A 17,909-nucleotide genomic window follows, 5' to 3' on the forward strand; every position below is an offset into this window, starting at 1 on the left:
TCCTTGGCTGACAGCTGGGTGCTGCTGAAGGATACGTTTCCCACGCAGGCACGGGGGAGCTCTACCTGCTCCCAGTCAGCATGGGGATTGGAGAGGTAACTGCCAAAGGCTTGGCTTGAAACGAGGGTATTGTTAGCTGGAGTTGCCCTGGCAATTCCTCTCTATCAACTTGAGTTTACAGATTTGGGATTTGTCCCCTTGGTACCATTTAAGAGACTTTTTCCTACAAACTGTGTGGCCACGTAGATGGTTATGCATTTACTGCTAGCAAACAAGGTAAGCAAGTGATAGGCAACTAATACCTCATGCATCATCCGTAGGTGCCTTTTCTCTAGTCAGGCTTGATTTTTCCCTAGCACAAACTCGCCTGTGGCACACTCGGGGGAATGATGACTCCTGCTGTAGCAGCTCTGCCGTCCTGCAGGGAAACGGAGCCGTGCAGTTTCCCCTGCCACCAGCGGGTGCCTCCCTCGGCACTGCTTAGTGGCGTCTCCAGCTGCCGGGGCAGAGGCTGGAACGAGGGGAGAGGAGCGGATCGGGTCTCGGGAGTTCTGCCGGGGTTTATTGGTATCGCAGCTTGGGGGAGAAGCGCAGAGAAAGCTTCCAGGGCTGAGCCGGTTGGCTTAACGTTACTACTAGTGGTTTTCCTAAGAAGGAACTTGGTATAATCAAGCCTTAAAAACATGGAGCAGAGGAACCAAGAGCTGTTCGTTGCTTGTTTTCAAGGACTGATGGAGTGTGTGGTGTGTCTACGTCTTGCTGCGTGCATCCTGGACATAGACCTGAGCGCTCACCCAGGAAACCGAGCTGTGGAAGAAGCAGCTTCCCCGTGCAGCTGCCAGGCTGGCGTGCGGGATGCACTTGAGTTCATTGGTACTGCTTAGCCCCTCCCAGCCGGACCAGTGGGTAACAAAATGGGAATTAGACTCTTAAAGTTAGTCCAGAACTTAGCGGAGATACAGATGTCTCCACTTAGCCTTTCTATTTTTGTACCAGCTCTGCAGGAATGCTATAATATTGTTGTCACTCCGAGAAGAGAACTTGTTAAAGAAGTATTTTTCTACCTTAAAGAAGAGCTGCAATATTTAGCAAATGCCGCAGAGCTGGAAGAACAGCTTCATGGAAATGGAGTTTCTCAGTCAGTAAGGAAGTTGAAAGCATTTTGCACTATTACGGCTTGGGGTAATATTTTTATGATAGGAAGTTATTTTTTCCCCAGAAGGCAAAGAAGCTGAAGTTAAGGTGGTTTGTTCTTTTATTGACTTCGGTTTTTATTGAGTTACACTGAGACTGTTTCACAATGTCAGAAGTGTTAATTGAACTGGATAAACTTTCTTCAGATGAATTTGGGAGCAAAAAGGCTTCCAAGTCAGACTTTAAGGAAGGCAAATTGAGTGATTTATGTGCCGATTATCGTGGTTTTCAACTTCACTGCTCGCATTCTGCACCAGCTGGTAAGCCTGCCTTTATATAAACTGTTTCCTCAGCTCTGTGTTCATTGACTCCTGTAACGTGTGAGTGAACTATAAGACCAGATGAGCAACACGGCAGTCTTTGCTGTCACATGTATGCAATCTGAAGTTGTTTTTATTTAAGATAAAGGGTGGAACACATATGCAAGCGAACACTTTTCAGCATCATCTGAGCACTCCAGCACACAAGGTACTGCTAGAAGAGCCCAAGAGGCTGTTGCCTTGTGTTACCTGGATGGCAATCTGTATGTGGGTGCTAACATGGTTCTAATCTAAATGGAAATCAGAGCAGCCTGAGGAGCTGTGCTGGCTGGCATTACACTTGGTGCAGTGTGTACCTGAGGTGTGCCCTCTGGTGCTTGTGCTGTGCCTCCTCTTCTGCTTTCCTCTGGCTTTATCACATCAGGGCTTGTGAAGTTGGAAACGTGCATGCTATAAGGCTCTTCCATGACCATTGTTACTCATCTATAGCTTTTATTTTGGGGCAGGTGTTAAAATAGCTATATATAGCTACTCTAGCTGATAGAGCTAGAACAAGCCGCCCCCCCAAAATGTCAATTAACTAAGTGTCTTGAAACTTGAGTTTCTCTAAAAATTCAGTTACAAAAACACACACAATGTGGCAGTCTTTATTTTTTTCTAACAGAACCACAGTTGATCAATATAATCTCACGTAAGTCTTGAATGCCTACTAAAGCATTGAATGGAAATATATTTAGGGAATCCTGTGTAAGAATGACTAGTATCTTGTGGACTACATGTATTTGGACATGCACTGCTCCTGAGGAATAATCTGGTTTTTAGTTCCATGCTTTTATGATCACTGGAACAAAATGTAAGCAAGAGAAATAGGCAATATCTGAATATATGACACTTGTCCTGTAACAGGATAACCTGCAAGATCTGGAAGACTGCAACTTCCATTCAGCTCAAGTAGGTGAATATGGATATAACTTTGACATTTTCAACTCTGAAGAACTTCTGGAACAGCTGGTCCTTAAATTCAGTTCTTGCACTTGAAAATGGACAAATGCCATGCTATCTGTTCTCTTGCAAGAAAAAATATATTATGCTTTCCTTACTAGAAACGGTTTTATTTTTTTTTTACAACTTTACTATATTTCTTATGTTGTTTTTTTCATAGCAGAAATGCTTGTGGAATCTGGGGATTTTATGGAAACAGGTCTTTGCAAGTTCAGGAATTGAATTTGTCTGTTTCCTGGGATCCTGCAATGTAACTTCAAAATTACCTCTCCTACCCCAGACTGTCATTAAGGTACTTGTGCCTGCAGTAGGTGATGCGCTTTGCTATATTACCAGAAAGTCCAAGTAATCTGTTCTAGCCTATCTTGTCAATCAATTCAAAAATGAATATTCAGCTTGAGCAGTGTATTTTAGTGGGATGGTAACACATTTGCAGGAGAGAGGGAAAAAAAATAAAACCACCTTGTGGGATTCTTATGCTCAAAATAAGATACTTTTTTGAAGAATTACTTATTGGAATTATTTGTTGAAAATGGTATACTTGGGCTGGCACGATAGGATCATCTTGCATAAATGCATTTCCTATGTGTTAGGGGGCTTTTTTTTTTGTTTTTGTATCATGAGAAGAATGAGGTAAATGCTGATGCTTCATATTTCTGATTTGGATGAATGGTTGTGGTCCATGGAATGGAGTGCTAATGCAGTTTCTCTTCCTTTGGAGCTTTTCCTTGATATATTTTGCCAGTGTTTGAAGCAAGCAAGTCATCCGTAGTTCAGTCTTGCGTTGGGTTGGCAGAAATCTGAATGAAAGTGGCCAACTTTCATTCGGATTCCACATGTCATTTCCTAAAAGGAACTTCTTGATCACCTATGGCTATTTAAAAAAAAAAAAAAAAAAAAAAGCTTTTGCTTGTATTAAAACAAATCTGATTTCTTCAAGATCCATCTGTTTCTTAGCAGTGCTGTCTCATAGGCAAAATGAAACCTTTTAAGCAATGGAAACAGGAAACATTTTTGTCAGGCAGTGACAATAGGATAAGAAATTTTCCAAGATGTCAACATGCATCATGCCTCAGGGTGTTGCACCTGGTTTTTCTGGTGCTGGCTCCTGTGTGCCATAGTATTCTACTCTCTAAAGATTCCAAATCTTTCACTTAGTCTTGATGGTTTTTAAGAAATTAAGTATTTTTGAAAATGATTTAAAGAACTGTTCTAAAATCATACCAAGCACCAACAAATGATAGCATAAAGTATAAAACATTAGAACTCAGTGTAAACCTAGAAGAAGCATTAGAATATTTTTCTTCTGCTCACATGCATTGAGTTGTTCTTGAAAAGTAATTTATCACACTTGTGCTATGACTTATCATGTACAAAACAGAATTCAATATAGAAATACGGTCACTTCAGAGAAAGCCTTCTCCTGTAGTGTGCCAGTTGTTTAATTATAAACATGGCACTCAGCAGTGCTAATGCAGAAAAATGAATATCCTGAAATAGTATAATGTTCTATAAACAGGAAATGGAATTGTCATTAGAAGACCTGATGTTTATTCAGAGTTACTGGACACAAAAACTTCTTAACTTTGTTTTTTGTTCCTGGTTTAACCAAACCCTTATCAATGGGATATAAATGTTCAATTGTTTTCCTATGCAAATCTTCTTAAATAAAATATATATAAGCTAACTTTCTGTATATCACTGTCTTCATCACTGATGCAGGTACCAATCCTGAGGCATATTTATTTGGGATCTGCGATCAATAATGTCAATAATGTCAATATATTCTAAAGTAATACCCTAGAATGTGAGGGACAGTATTGTCAACCTCTGTGTGTCCTGATTTTTCCACATGGACCATCTTGATGGTTTGATGACTAATAGTGTAATATCAAGATTGTTTCAAAAGATAGAATTTTGAACTGACCTTCTTTAACAAAATGCTTAGTGACCAAGTGAAAGGCCAATGTCAACTGATTGCCATGGCACTAAGTTCAGCTGAACTCTGAGTGAAAGCTTGAATGAAGCAGACATCCTTTAAACACATGGTAATGTTGAAGCTGATGGTTTTTAAAGAGACCAAGCAATCCTTAAGAAAATAAAGTGATTTTTTTTAAATGTAAATACCTTATTAAAAAAAGAAACTTCAAATAACTTTATTTTTAATACATGATAACATGAAATAACGTGAAGGCCTCTGTTGCAGATAGAGCAATTTGTCTTGACCAATGGGCACCTGAAGGTTATTTCAGCAAAAGAAACGCAGAACTAGATTTCTGTGATCTAGACCTTTTGTATTTGCAGTTCAGAGTTCTCACAAGAAGCAAAGCCAGCCTCTATTCCAACTGTAAATATTTGTTCAGGCTTAAACCTTATCACTGATAGGTGCTATTCTGTTTCATTTCACTACTGTGGAAGTGACTGGAAACATGCAACCTACAATAATGGCCTTATCTACTGGTTTTTGTTTTATGACTGCAAGACAAAAAACGTTCTCACGCATTTCTTGACTTACCTTCTAATATGTGCCAGAATATGTTTTTTGTATAACTTTCTCGTGAATAAATATTTTTATTAAATATCAACACATGAGCGTAAGTGGGGATGGAGTATACATGTAGCCCTCAGACCCTTGTGAAATGAGAAATGTTCTAAATGACATGGCTTGGACTCTTTGACTTCTGTCAGAACTATTGACTTAAGAAGGAATGAAACGTCCAGGCTGGGAACAAACAGAATAATAGGGTGGTCAAGGAAAATGTGCCTTAGTGGGTAGAGAAGATAAAAATTAGTAAATGCTTTCAGCAGTTACCAGTTGGGGAACCACGACCATCAATGTTATAGGTGTGCATACATAGTAACAACTGTGTGTATTTCAGCAAAGGTAGAAGACTGACTAGCCTTTGGGAGTTAATAAAGCAGTGGTAAATGAGCAAACTCCCCTGCAGCTATCACTCCCTCTTTTCATTTCTGAGATGGTTATAGGAGGGAGCAGCAGACTGAACTGAGTGCTCTTTATCATCCCTGTATGTAACAGCCCTCTAAGTAACCTGTCTAGACGGCTTGCTATACCACTCCCTCAGAAGAGCTCAAAGTGGACAAATTGCAGTCTCACCTCATAAGAATAAAGTCATATTATTTATGATATCAGCTGAAAGTAGAAGCCAGAGTGGTAGATCCCTGTCTTTTAAATGGAGCATTTCCTTTTACAAATTGAAATATTTAGTAGTTCAACCATGTGTAAAATCCAAAACCTACATGTTATATATGAGTTTCTTCTGATTGCAAAGACCTATATGAACGTAACTCCTGCTTAACTATGCTTGACAAAATGTTTCTATCTCTTCTGGATCATCAGAAGAATCCTCCTAAACTAGTATTTCCTATTTCTACAGTTTATCAAGTTTTAGTTTCTGAATCAAATTTTCTCCTTCCCTTTATTAAAATTCTGAGAAGTGCTTTGTTTACAGTGCAATGTCCAGAGAACTGCATAAGTAAGGTGTAGTTTCCTGCAGATGTAGAACTGCACAGGAAAAACAAGTGAAAATACACCAGACATGGAAAACCATGTCTAATAGTTGCAGTGCAATTGAAGGTCTGTATATTAAAATAAATTGTGGATGAAGCTGCAGCCTGTTGTAGAATCAGAGTTTGAAACACTTCCACTAACCCAATTTTTTGAAACTATGCAAGCATTTGTAAAATCAACAATTGTAACAAATGATTGCATAAAGCTTAGGTGCTATTTCATACTTTCTCACATTTCTTCTTACACAATAAGAGGTCAAGGAGTGTGATTTTTTTTTTTTCCTTGATATCAAGAAGCAACTGAGATCTTGTTTTGAAGTTCAGTGTTCTGAAACCATCTTTCTGTTTGTGTCACAGCAAACCACTGCTTTGCTGAAAGATGTCAAGCAACATAATGACGTCAGAAATAGAACAGAAATGATATTAGTCTCTTACCCTCAATGCAGCAGTATGTATTTCATTACTTATGGATAACAGAATTGCTACAAACCTTAATCGCCCTTATATTGAATTCAAACTTTATCTTGGAAACAAATGTTATGTCCATGTCATTGCTCAGAAATAAGTTCTCACTTTGAAAACAAAACAGGTATCTTGTGTAGGGATGTATCTTTTGTAGGGATTGCAGGAGAAGGGAAGCTGGGGTAAAAAGCACCTCTGTTCGTGTATTTATGGAGGCTGGAACATTGCATAGAATGCTCTAAGGCTTAGTACTGACAACAGTCAGTCTTACTATTCAGCCTTAAGATGTACTATAGGTACACATGGAAGATAGTTCATTTTGGCATGCCTGCTGTACCAAAAAGTTGATTAATAATGTATAAAATAAGCCTGTGGCTAATGAATAATTCAGAGATTGTATAGAAGCTGAGTGTACTGAGGTATTCACCTCTGCCCCTGGGGGTCATGACATGATCCTCACATAGCTACAATAAATGGAAACTAAGCTGAATATAGAAACTTAATTTTTCCCGGAGGCATCATTTCTTTTCTGTGCTCTTCCTTCCTATAATGAGCTATTTACTTTTGGTTCAAGGGTGGGGTAGGTTAACTAACTCTAAGTAAAGATACATTAATGATTTATAATCGCAGGTTTTATTTCCCAAATTCCCTCAGTAGCAATAGACGAAATATGTCTACATAAAGAATGTTGCACTCACAGGTATTTCAGGAACTTTGAATTTTTTGAAAGGTGAAGTCGACATTTACAAAACATCAGTATAGGCTCAATAACCAAGGTCAAAAAAATGAGAGTTAGAATCAAGCCTGAGCAATCTTGTTGTAGCACACTGTCTGAAGCCTGGAAAAGCTGACTACAGTAATGAAACACCTGTGTCTTGTTAGCAGAAGTGATGCTATGTGGCTTTTCTTTCTTGTATTCTTTACACAATGAGTTTATATTGACAAATTGGTGTCCAGTATGCTATAAGGACGCAAGAAGACAGCACAGATGGGGGAGGTCACTGTCGTATTTAAGGTCTCCTTAAAAATTTTAGGGTAAGGATATATCTTTGTATGGTACTATAATAGAATGATGTTTTGTGGCACTGACTACCAAAAAAAAAAAAAAAAAAAAAAGAAAAAAGACTGAAGTTCGTGAGTATTATAAACAGAGTAAGTGTATTAATAACTTTGGTAAGTTATTAACGTATCAAACATGTTTGGTAAATTCTAACCTAGATTAGAGATTAGTAGCAAGTTTTTCACTCTGAGGGTGGTGAGGCACCAAAACAGGTTGCCCAGGGAGGCTGCAGATGTCCCATCCCTGGAGGCATTCAAGGGCCAGGTTGGATGTGGCTTTGGGCAGCCTGCTATAGTGTTTGGCAACCTTGCCCAGAGCAGGGGGTTTGAAACTAGATGATCTTTAAGGTCCTTTTCAACCCAGGCTATTCTATGATTGAGTAATGCTCTTCAGGCAAGGTAGAATACATTTGTATTTGATATTTGAAGCCTTACTGTAAAGCTTGACAGCTCTGCCTAGACAGCATGCAATGAGGAAACAAATGATGTCAGTACATAATCTATCAGCTATTGCTTAGAATCAGTTTCAGTTTCTTTTATCTTAATAGAGAAAAAAAAAACAACTTGGGGTTCTGTTACACCACCATGAATATACAGACACTCTACCAGTTTCATGTTCCTCTAGACCTTAATATTTCTTGATATACTATGTCCTCAGTTAATCTGATTCTTTTTAAAAAAATAAACTTCCTGAAAAAACATGTTTAGTAATATTTAGAAGGGACATCATGGGACACAGAGAGAGAGTTATCTGTGCAGGCAGATGAATGTTATAAATAGAAAGAGCTTTGAGTGGTGCTGGAAGAGACAAGTGTGTTTTTCCAAGAGCACATGGTGAGAAAGAATTTGGCTGCCTATTAGTCTCAATCCTAAAATGTTCTGTTTAGCTGGTAAAATAATAAATTGAGATGGTATTTTTAGGAATTAAGCATTTGTACATGCAAAGGTATTATTAAGTATTTAGGTCTCCATCATATCTATGCTTTGACTCCTAGGAGATGTGCTGAGGCATGTTACTTAGATCCAAATACAGGCATCTTGAGCCAGTGCAATTATGCCAGATCTCTTGAACTGTGTACAGTTTGTGAGGATGATCAATGTCAAGTGTCTGTTTTAACTCTTTGACTGAATGCTGAAAGTGACTATTTCTAAAATACATACATCCTGTTCAATATTAAAATTAAAGAGCTTGTACTTCTTTGCAACAACAAAAAAAACAGCATCCTAAATTAGATTATGCATTGTAAGTCTTTTAAGTAATAAAAGACCTTATTTATCTATTCTTTTACTTCTATCTTGCTCTGTAATGCTGTGTGTTCTATGGAAACTGATATTGTAGTTATCTATTAACATTTCTGTCAGGATGTTATTAAAATGAAAAGTAGTTAAACAATGCTTAGTTAACTTGCTTCCAAGGAACATTATGATGTCCATTGAAATGTACTAGATTGGTCTTACCAGAGCACTGAAGTGCAATCTACTTCCTATAGTACCATTTTTCTTGCATGATTAGAAACGAAGAATTTTCTTATAGTTTTTAGAAAGTAAATTCTCATCTTTATCAGTGTGTTTTTGTTTGTTGGTTGGTTTTCTGGTAGTTGCTTTAATTATCTTTTTCCTTAATTATTTTTTTCTCCCTCCTTTTCTGTCTAGAATAAGGAATAACAGCTCAAGCCAGTCTTTCAGTCATTATGGTTACGAAGGTTGCTGACAGCTACCATACAGGGCGTAGCATTGGGACTGTGAATAAGAGGTTAAAACAAATTTCTTCTTTCCTTACCTAGGCATTGATAGATGACTAAAGAGTGGAATTCCCTGAAGTCGTTAAAATAACTTAGAGCCTATTCTGCAAGCTTTTTCTCATTTCATCTTAGTATATCTTTGCCTTCTATGTTCCAGACATTTTGATGTTGACATTCCAAAGCTGTTCCCACCTCTTCCCATTCAAAAGTTTTCATTTCTGCAAGACTATAAAATATTAAAGGAAAATGCTCTTGGGGGGGGGATATTCGTTTACTCCATCTCTCCTTCACTCCAACATCATGCTGCTGAACCTGAACAAGGAGTCAGATGAATTATTTAAGTGAACCACCATCAAAGTCCTGTGCTGCTGTGTCACAGATTTATGCTCAAGATTCCTGTTGTCAGATACTATTTTGCTAAGGGGTGAGATATACGAGGTATGTGTGGCTTTTTTCTAAGGTTCCCTGCTAAGACAAGCTCTATTTGCACAGCTTAAGAGAGACAAAACTTAATGAATAGAGGCCCTCAGCCTGGAGGCCCTGCCAAGCTAAAATGACTTTTTGTTCAATGGCATTTTGATACTGGATTGTCACTTTTATTTTTGGAGAGAATTCCTGATGTAAGTCAATCAAGAATGTAATTATATTCATCTGTGTTTTTTTAAATGACTGTCTTCAAAAAAATGCACAGACTCTGGAAGTTGTGTTTGAGAAAACAAAGAGCTATTGAAAGAGAGAACCTAGTTTTGCTATAACGTTTGTGTTGGCTGGTCAGTGTGGCCCTGTGGAATGCCTGCTATGAGTCTCTGATGGTTGCTGCTTATTTCTATTGACAAAACTTAATATTATTTCAGAAATAAATAGTAGTAAAAATAGCAAGTATATTCTGGGTAGCGCAGATATTTTGTTTCTTTCTGTCAAAAAGAAAGACAAAAGATTGAGTTACTCAGGATTAAGGAACTGAGTGTGTGTAAAATTAATGCCCTTCTGGTTTGTTTATCAAAACCCAACAAGACCATAAATCCTCAGAAGTCAAGGATCCTAAAAATTAAGTTGAATGAAGTTTATTCCAAATGCTGACTTTATTATTATTTTTTTTTTTGCTTGAGAGGAACTTGGCTTTGTCCTCTGAATTTAACTAAATGATGTAACATTTTTATATTATTTTCCTTATTTCTGGAGAAGCAGTTTTGTCGTTAGTAGACACTTCTCACACAGGATGTATTTCTGGCTTGTTCATTAACGTCAAGAAGGAAATAGAGGGGCACTGAAAAGCATACAGACAGGTGTCCCGTTGATAGATGTTCTGTCAGCCTCAGATTCACGTAGGCTTAAATACATTGTATTTCTTCCCACATTCTGTTATTTCTGTTTGTGTTATCAGTTACAGTGGACCTAAACTTGCTAAGTGCTACTTTTATTTTTAGGAAACCTTTCCACACGTTTTCCTTCTGATTTTCTTTGTTTTGCCAGGAAAGCAAAGTAAAGATGACTTGGGATCTCTGGGGGGAATTGTTATGCTTTTCTGTCCTTGATAGGATTTCAAGGAATTCCCCTACTTACGTCAAAAGTCCACCTCACTTGGTATCCTGTTTCTGGCGTGGAACAGTATCTCCCCTTACAAAGGAAAGGAGAATAGGAACGCATCCTGTTGGCCATGTTTCCAGAACCTCCTCAAGGATATCCTACCACATGATCAGAACGAACAGTGATGAAATCCTGCAGGAGGTATGGCACCCAGCTTGAGAAAATCAGTCGTCAGCCTCATACATGCACAGTTTTTGTCACTTGAGACCGAAGTTTCCAAATCACTGATTTTAGCTAGTTCAGAACTGGGATAAAGTGTGCTTAAATGGGCTGGGGCCAGGGGAAGACCTACTAAAAAAAAAAAAAAAAAAAAAAAAAGATCCTCTGATGTACGCTGAAAAGCCTCCAAACTGATTTTGACTCTCTTTTATGCAAATCATGTTTCTAATTTTCAGCTGGTCTGTTTCTCTCTCTCTTTGTTCAGGGTCAGAGAATATTCTCTGACTGTCTGATCAATTCTCTGTTCTGTCTTCCGATCAATTGAATATACAGCACATGAAACAGTCTTCCTCTCTTACTAAATTCCTAAGGTTTTTTCTTGACCTTTGCATAACTAGTCATCCGTCCATCACATTTTATTTGGTTTCATCTCACTTATGACTTTTCATTTCACATGGCATGTCTGGATTTATTTTTAACATTTGTTTTCTTGCTCATTCCTTTACACCTCTCACATGACAACTTATCAGAGTATATCATACATGTAGGCTTTAAACATTGGTATTCAGTCCATTTCTTGAAACCAGTTGTCTAACTGTACCTTATTTTTTAACTACTCTTTTAATACTTTAACATACGTTGAATTAATGTTACTTTCCCTTTCTCTTCTGGTGCCAATAGCACAATTTTACAGCTATTATTTCTGAGTAAAAAAGTAAATTTATTCTCTCCTTTTTTAGGTCTAGAAAGCTGTACGTGTAATATTTTTTTTTTTTGGGGGGGGGGAGAAGGGAAAAGAGGGAATAAAGAAAAGAGTTTGAAATTGATATTTTTAGACTTTTTTGGGTGCAGCTGACAAAACTATGCAAGATCTGGTGTGATGTATGCCATCTATATAACTTCAAATGTCTTCAGTGATAAGGAAATTGCTGTTAGGCAATTTCTGGAAAATTGAGGTGTGAAGAGATTGAGGAGCCTCAAATCAAAAAATAAAATAAACATTAAAGTTCCTTCTGATTTTACACAGAATTAGGACCCCTTAGCATTTTTGGGAAACAGGTCCTGATTCATTTGCCTAAGCCCATAAAGCAGCTGGGAGATCTAAGTTCTATAGAGCTGCTTGTGGGTTTTAATATACATACATCTACATAGATGTATTTTCAGCTGTTCCCAAATTATATTATGAATTTGGTGTGCTATATAATGCTTACTGGATGATCTTCAAGAATAAAATGTCCCTATAACAACATTTTCTGCCTCTAGGCAGCAAAAAAAGTTTGAAGGTATCCGTGACCCCTTCTCACAATGTCAAATATACATGTGGAATCAGGGTATACTCTGATAAGTACAAAGAGAAGACCACTACTGGAGTTAGGCATTTTTATTTCTAGGTTATAGGCTGATCTTTCCAATTCAAAAATAGACACAATAAAGAAGAACAAGGCTTCCTGCTAATGCAAGGCTGAGTTCACTATTGGTTCACAGAGTTACACCTGTTTGCTTCAGATGAGGGATCTACCTCAAACTCACCATGCAGACATAAAAAAAAAATAAATAAAAAAAAAAAAAAAATTAATCCTGTAGGATATTACCACAGGGAAGTTGAACTGTGTGCAGAAAATCATCTGAACAATCAAGTGAAACACTTCTGAGAAGTGAGTTCGGGAAGTAAAGAAAGAAAATTGCAGTTTAATCTTCATAAGAAAATAGTTCTGATGTAAGAAAGTAGTCATTTACTGATACTCCTATACTTGAAGCACCTATCTTTCTGTTTTGAGTAGTAATAATAATCATACAGCAACTTTAGCTATTTGTGAAGGAGGAGATGAAGTGAGTTTCAAAGAGATTTTTTCCTTTTCTTTTTTTTTATTTTAGAAATGCAAATTGATTTCTCTGGAGGGAGGAATGCTTACAGACAGCTTTGCAAAAATGATTTTGTAACTAACAGCCTAGAGTAGAAAAAAATGGTTATAGCCTTTCCTCCTGAAAAGATAAGGGAGTGAACCAAGGAATCTCTTAGATGTGCCAAGCTTGTGACAATGTGCTTTCTGAAGAATTTTATGTGGTAAATTGAGATGTTAAAACCTGGAACAACTCACAGTGCATATATACATACGTTGACTTCTTGGAGAACAGATTGGGAAGGCGACCACTTGGCACTGTCAGCGCTCCTTTGTTCTTTGCAGCACACGCAATGTGAGCATGAAACCAAGGTGTGGGTGCAATTGAGGCTTTGGATTGGTAACAGCAAGTCATATGTAGCTGTGTGTGAACGTTTCCTTTTGCCTTTTGAAAAGATACTTAAAAATAAGGCATAAAAAAAAAAACAAAAACAGATGAATGTTAGAAACGTGAAGCTACTACACGTTCCAAGTTGGCATGTGAGCTTTGTTCAAACTGTCCTCCAAAAATAGTTCTGATGATAATGCCACAAGTTTAATGATGTAATGAAACTCCTCTCTGCCACTGCACAGGGAAGCAGGGCAAACGTTTTCTCATTTATCTCTTTTTCTTTAGTAGGAAAAAGCCCTAAATATGTTCTTTACACTGAAAGAACACACTATCTCGCTAGTTATTTAGCAGGCTTCTGCAGGCCTGTCCTGCAGCACCAGCTTACAGTAGTAAACCATTGCGATTTTTTTTATGATGGCTACTTGCTGTCAGACTACCTGAGTACAACCCAGACCTGAAGATTCCATTGACTGCAGAAGCAATATTAAAAAATGGAAAGGGGAGATAAAGAAACACAATCCTGACGGTGTTTAAAAACTTGAAATAATTGACATAAACCTAATATGAGGCTACAAATTTTGGTAGAACTTGTCATCCAATAGTGCTTTTTCAATACAAATCCAACTATAAACCAGCCAACAACTTTACTGTAACAAGCAACCCAGTGTTCAAATCAACTCCAAAAGTATTCGTTCATCACTCTGAAGACTATCAGATGTAAACAAAAGCTACTGCACAGCGCTTTCTTAAATGTATTTTGGAAAAGCTATTTATATCAATCAAGGTTTTGAGTGTTTAGAGTCAAGATGATGATTTTGTTCCCTAGGTGGAGTTTCACTCTTATCTCATTATTTTCCTCTTACTGTTACAATATGAATTATGTTTTGACTTACTTTATAACCTTACAAAAACATGAGAAGGACCAAAGAGCAATGCAAACAACTCTTTTTGTTATCAATAGCGACTTATTTGCATCTCTTGGGAGAAAACTGAACTCGTGAAACTGCTGCTATGCAAGCATATTGTGGTAGTATATTGCTTACGCTATGGTTTAGTATCCAGCACTGTCTAAAGCTGTTTGTGCTTCTCTTCTGCAGTGTCATGTATCTAAAATTTTCTGTGAAAAGGATACTGAACAGCCTGACTGTACCAAGTTCTTTGTTTTCACCCTCTGTGCTGGCACACACCAGCACTGACTCTGAGGCTGCTTGTTTGAGAAAGCCTGCTTTCTTAAGTGTTGGCAGCATAACACGAGGATATGATGCAAGTTAAAATTCTGATTGGTTTGAATGTTGGTTAATGCTTAAATGTCTCCAGCAACTTATAGCTTCATTGCATCAATATACTAGAACTATACATCATGAAATTCACGTACATTCATTTGTTATTCCTTCCTGAAAATTTAAATCTTAAAAAAAAAAAAAGTCAAATTTTACAAGGAGTTGCAAAATAAATTATCACAACAGTGTCTTTAAATAAGAGTTTAAATCAGCAAGAAGTTCAGATAATGAGTTTTAACTTGGTCATGCTCTTGCAATTTACATGTAGGCTAAAATCTGATATCAGCGTTTTGAGGTGTGGTTAAGTACCACACGATGCAGTAGAGAGTTGTAAGCTTGGTCATCCATAGTTTGACAGCTTTTTGTGAAAGTTTTGTTCTGTGAAAACTAATAGTGAGCATCATGTTCTTCAATGGCAGAATATGGATGTTTCCTGACTAAAGCCTTTCTTTTTTTAAGTACGTTTAAAAAAAAAAAAAAAAGAAAGTAAGAAAAAAGTTTATAGATTTGGGGGGAAGATAACTTGTTAAAATGGCCATTAACAAGGGCAACTTCCACCAGCAATGCATGTTAATTGAGTCTTTGTCATTCTTGACACTTTTTTCATTATTATAAATGCCTTTGCAATTTTAGCCTAGACATGGAACAAAGATTTGTGAAATACCTTTGAAGACAATGGCGTGTTTTAGTGATTTTAACAGCCTCTTGAAGGTTGAACCTACAACTTAAGTTTTTATTTAATTAAGAAACCTTGATATAAATCATTTCTTTGTACTCACTGCATTTTGGAACTTATCTCAAACTATCAGATACAGTAACACTTCCACAGTAAGAGGGGCCTTGGGTTTGGGGCTTCTGCATCTGTGTTAATGAGGAATGTTTCCCAGTATTGGGATACTGAAGAGATGGGAGCTATGCTATACTGCTGCAATAGTTAGAAAATCTCTGAAAGAACAGAGAAAGTCAGCTGTGCAGCAAAACAAAGGGCATTCTGCTCCACATCATTCACTCTGATGGCATTTGCTGCAGAAACTGGACGTGGTAAAGAACGTAACTAGTGAATAAGAAGTGACAAGATATTTCTTCATCTTTACTGCTTCTGACTAATATATGTATTTAGCTTGGGCATAAGTTAATATTTGTAAGGGAAATCCTCAGACTTGGCTGTTGATGTCAGAATATCAACAAATTAAGCAGTATTAAAAGGTAACTTTTGAATCATTCACGTATGAAAGATACTTTTCACATGACATGTAGAGTAGTTATTGACACAATGTACGTGGAGAACTATGACATTAGAAGGCCTTGTTATAACAAACTTTGCATTTGAAGAACACTGCAGAATGATGTGCAATATGTATAAGCTGCCAACATGGTAAGGGGCTAGCTTAGCTGAAAAACATTTGAAAAGTGAATGACTTGTGCAACTGTATTCTGAAATGACTAGGGCTCAGTATGACGCAAATTTCCCTTGACAGAATGCACTGAAACAAGGCTGCTCTGGTGGTATTGTTATTTCTATAATCTCATAAATCTAAGAAATCATTAGTAGATGTGACGCTGTAAATGGCAATTGTGCTAACTGCCTTACATATAGGTATTTCTACAGAGCTCACGAAATGGGAAGTGCCAAAATAATGATCATACTACTACTACTTCATCTCTCTACCTATGATCATACTACTACTACTTCATCTCTCTACCTATGATCATACTACTACTACTTCTTCTCTCTACCTATACTTGTTACAAACATGTATTTGAAACCTGTCTATCTTTTAAGGAATAGTTATTGCATTTTTATTTTTTTCACAATGACTACATTTCATACAGCATTCAAATAGGACATCTACACAAACCGGGAGGCAATGCATAGACTTAGTCAAGGAAACAACTGGACCATAAGTTTTCATTTGCTTGTTTACTTTTCATCGTTTTCTATTTGGTTTCTTTCATGCCGCTTCTGGGCTATGGATAAACTAAGCTTCTTACTGTTTCTGCGTGTGTAACAGGAGGATTGCACTCTTCACAATCCCGTGTCACCATCTGAAATACTTACATCGCTTGTCTTCAAGGCTTGTTTCTTGGGTTTGTACTCATTGACAAAGGACAAGTTGTGTTCTCAGTGCATGTTATTTGGTATGATTTTATTTCTGAATATATTTATTTCTGAAAGTCATACACAGAATAATTGATGGTGTTCAGGATGGCATACAGAACCAGTATAGTTTGTATAATTTCTACTACTGGCAATAATTTGTACTAATGCACCAGTGATTGATACGGAGGTTATAAAGTTTCCACTATTTTCTTAACTTGGTAATAGTGCTGTTATTGTTGCACTATAGAGAAAAGTTATAGAGGTCATCTGTAGTTTTGATATTTTGACTTTGATTAAAAGCTAACTTTTTTTGTGTCAAACTGTAGTAAATATAGGAAGTTAAAAAGCAGAGTTTTCCCGTGGCTGAACTTAGTAGCTCAATGTGAACTGGTTAGGACAAATGACAGAAAGCAGTTATCAAGCTACTGTTGATGGTGATGGAAGCACATCTGGAAACATGACACTGGAAACATGAACCCACAGTTTCAGTAAAGAAACGAGTCTTACACATATATCAATGACTGGTAGACTCTGGAATCAGTCATTAAAAAGAAATAAGCATTGTGTCACTTAGCTAATGAAATATATTGCTTATTTATTTTTGATGCTGGAAGTCCTCTTTGATTTGCATTACTAAAAATGGCTGTGCTAATATGGTTCTTCTGAGACATTCATTCTCTGTTCTTATCATGCAATCCTTCTGTAAAACATAAAAATGATTAATGCAGGCTGAGGTTCATGGCTAATTTCTTCTCATCCTCTGTATTCCTATATCAATAACCTCTTTGACTCACATTTTTTTCTTCATTAACGTGATGGAAGATTTGTACCTTGAAATATGACAATACCGATCAATAAGTACTGGGTAAAATGTGCTTTGCCTGTTCTTATTTCTGTGTTAGTAGTACTGTTGATTTATATTTATTTTTTTCTGTAAAAGGGTCTTGTGACAAGAAAAAAAAAAAAAAAAAAGTTCAATCTTTTCTCTCTTAAAACTTTTGAACAGCAAGTTGCATATTCAGTTTATCTGCAGTACGAATAACATTTTCCAACAGGCCGTGTTTGGACTAGCTAGGTAGGCAATGTCCAAGCCAAGAAGTCTAACAGTGAGAAGTGTTATTTCCCTGCCTTACCCTTAGCCTAAGAGTAGTCTAAGAAACCTGAGGAAACTGCCTCCACCGAATGGAGGGTAGCAAATTAAAGCAGGATTTTTAGTATTTTCTCCTATTAATAATACTCCTGTCCTCACAGTTCATGTGCCATTTAGTTCATGTTCCTGTGTTATGGTTCTCACTCATCTTAA

General features: G+C 37.1%; 1 protein-coding gene across 2 annotated transcripts in view; it reads left to right on the forward strand.

Annotated features, from left to right (window-relative positions):
- The first annotated feature begins 1,285 nt into the window (after positions 1-1,285).
- Positions 1,286-17,909, forward strand: part of ANO3 (anoctamin 3) — a 206,469-nt gene continuing 189,845 nt past the window's right edge. For both annotated transcript variants that reach the window (XM_032187907.1, XM_032187908.1), the window contains exon 1: positions 1,286-1,454. In XM_032187907.1, the coding sequence (XP_032043798.1) occupies positions 1,301-1,454 (154 nt within the window). In that variant the 5' untranslated portion in view covers positions 1,286-1,300. The remainder of the gene's footprint in view (positions 1,455-17,909) is intronic.

The sequence above is a fragment of the Aythya fuligula genome, chromosome 5 (genome assembly GCF_009819795.1).
Source record: "Aythya fuligula isolate bAytFul2 chromosome 5, bAytFul2.pri, whole genome shotgun sequence".
Lineage (NCBI taxonomy): Eukaryota > Metazoa > Chordata > Aves > Anseriformes > Anatidae > Aythya > Aythya fuligula.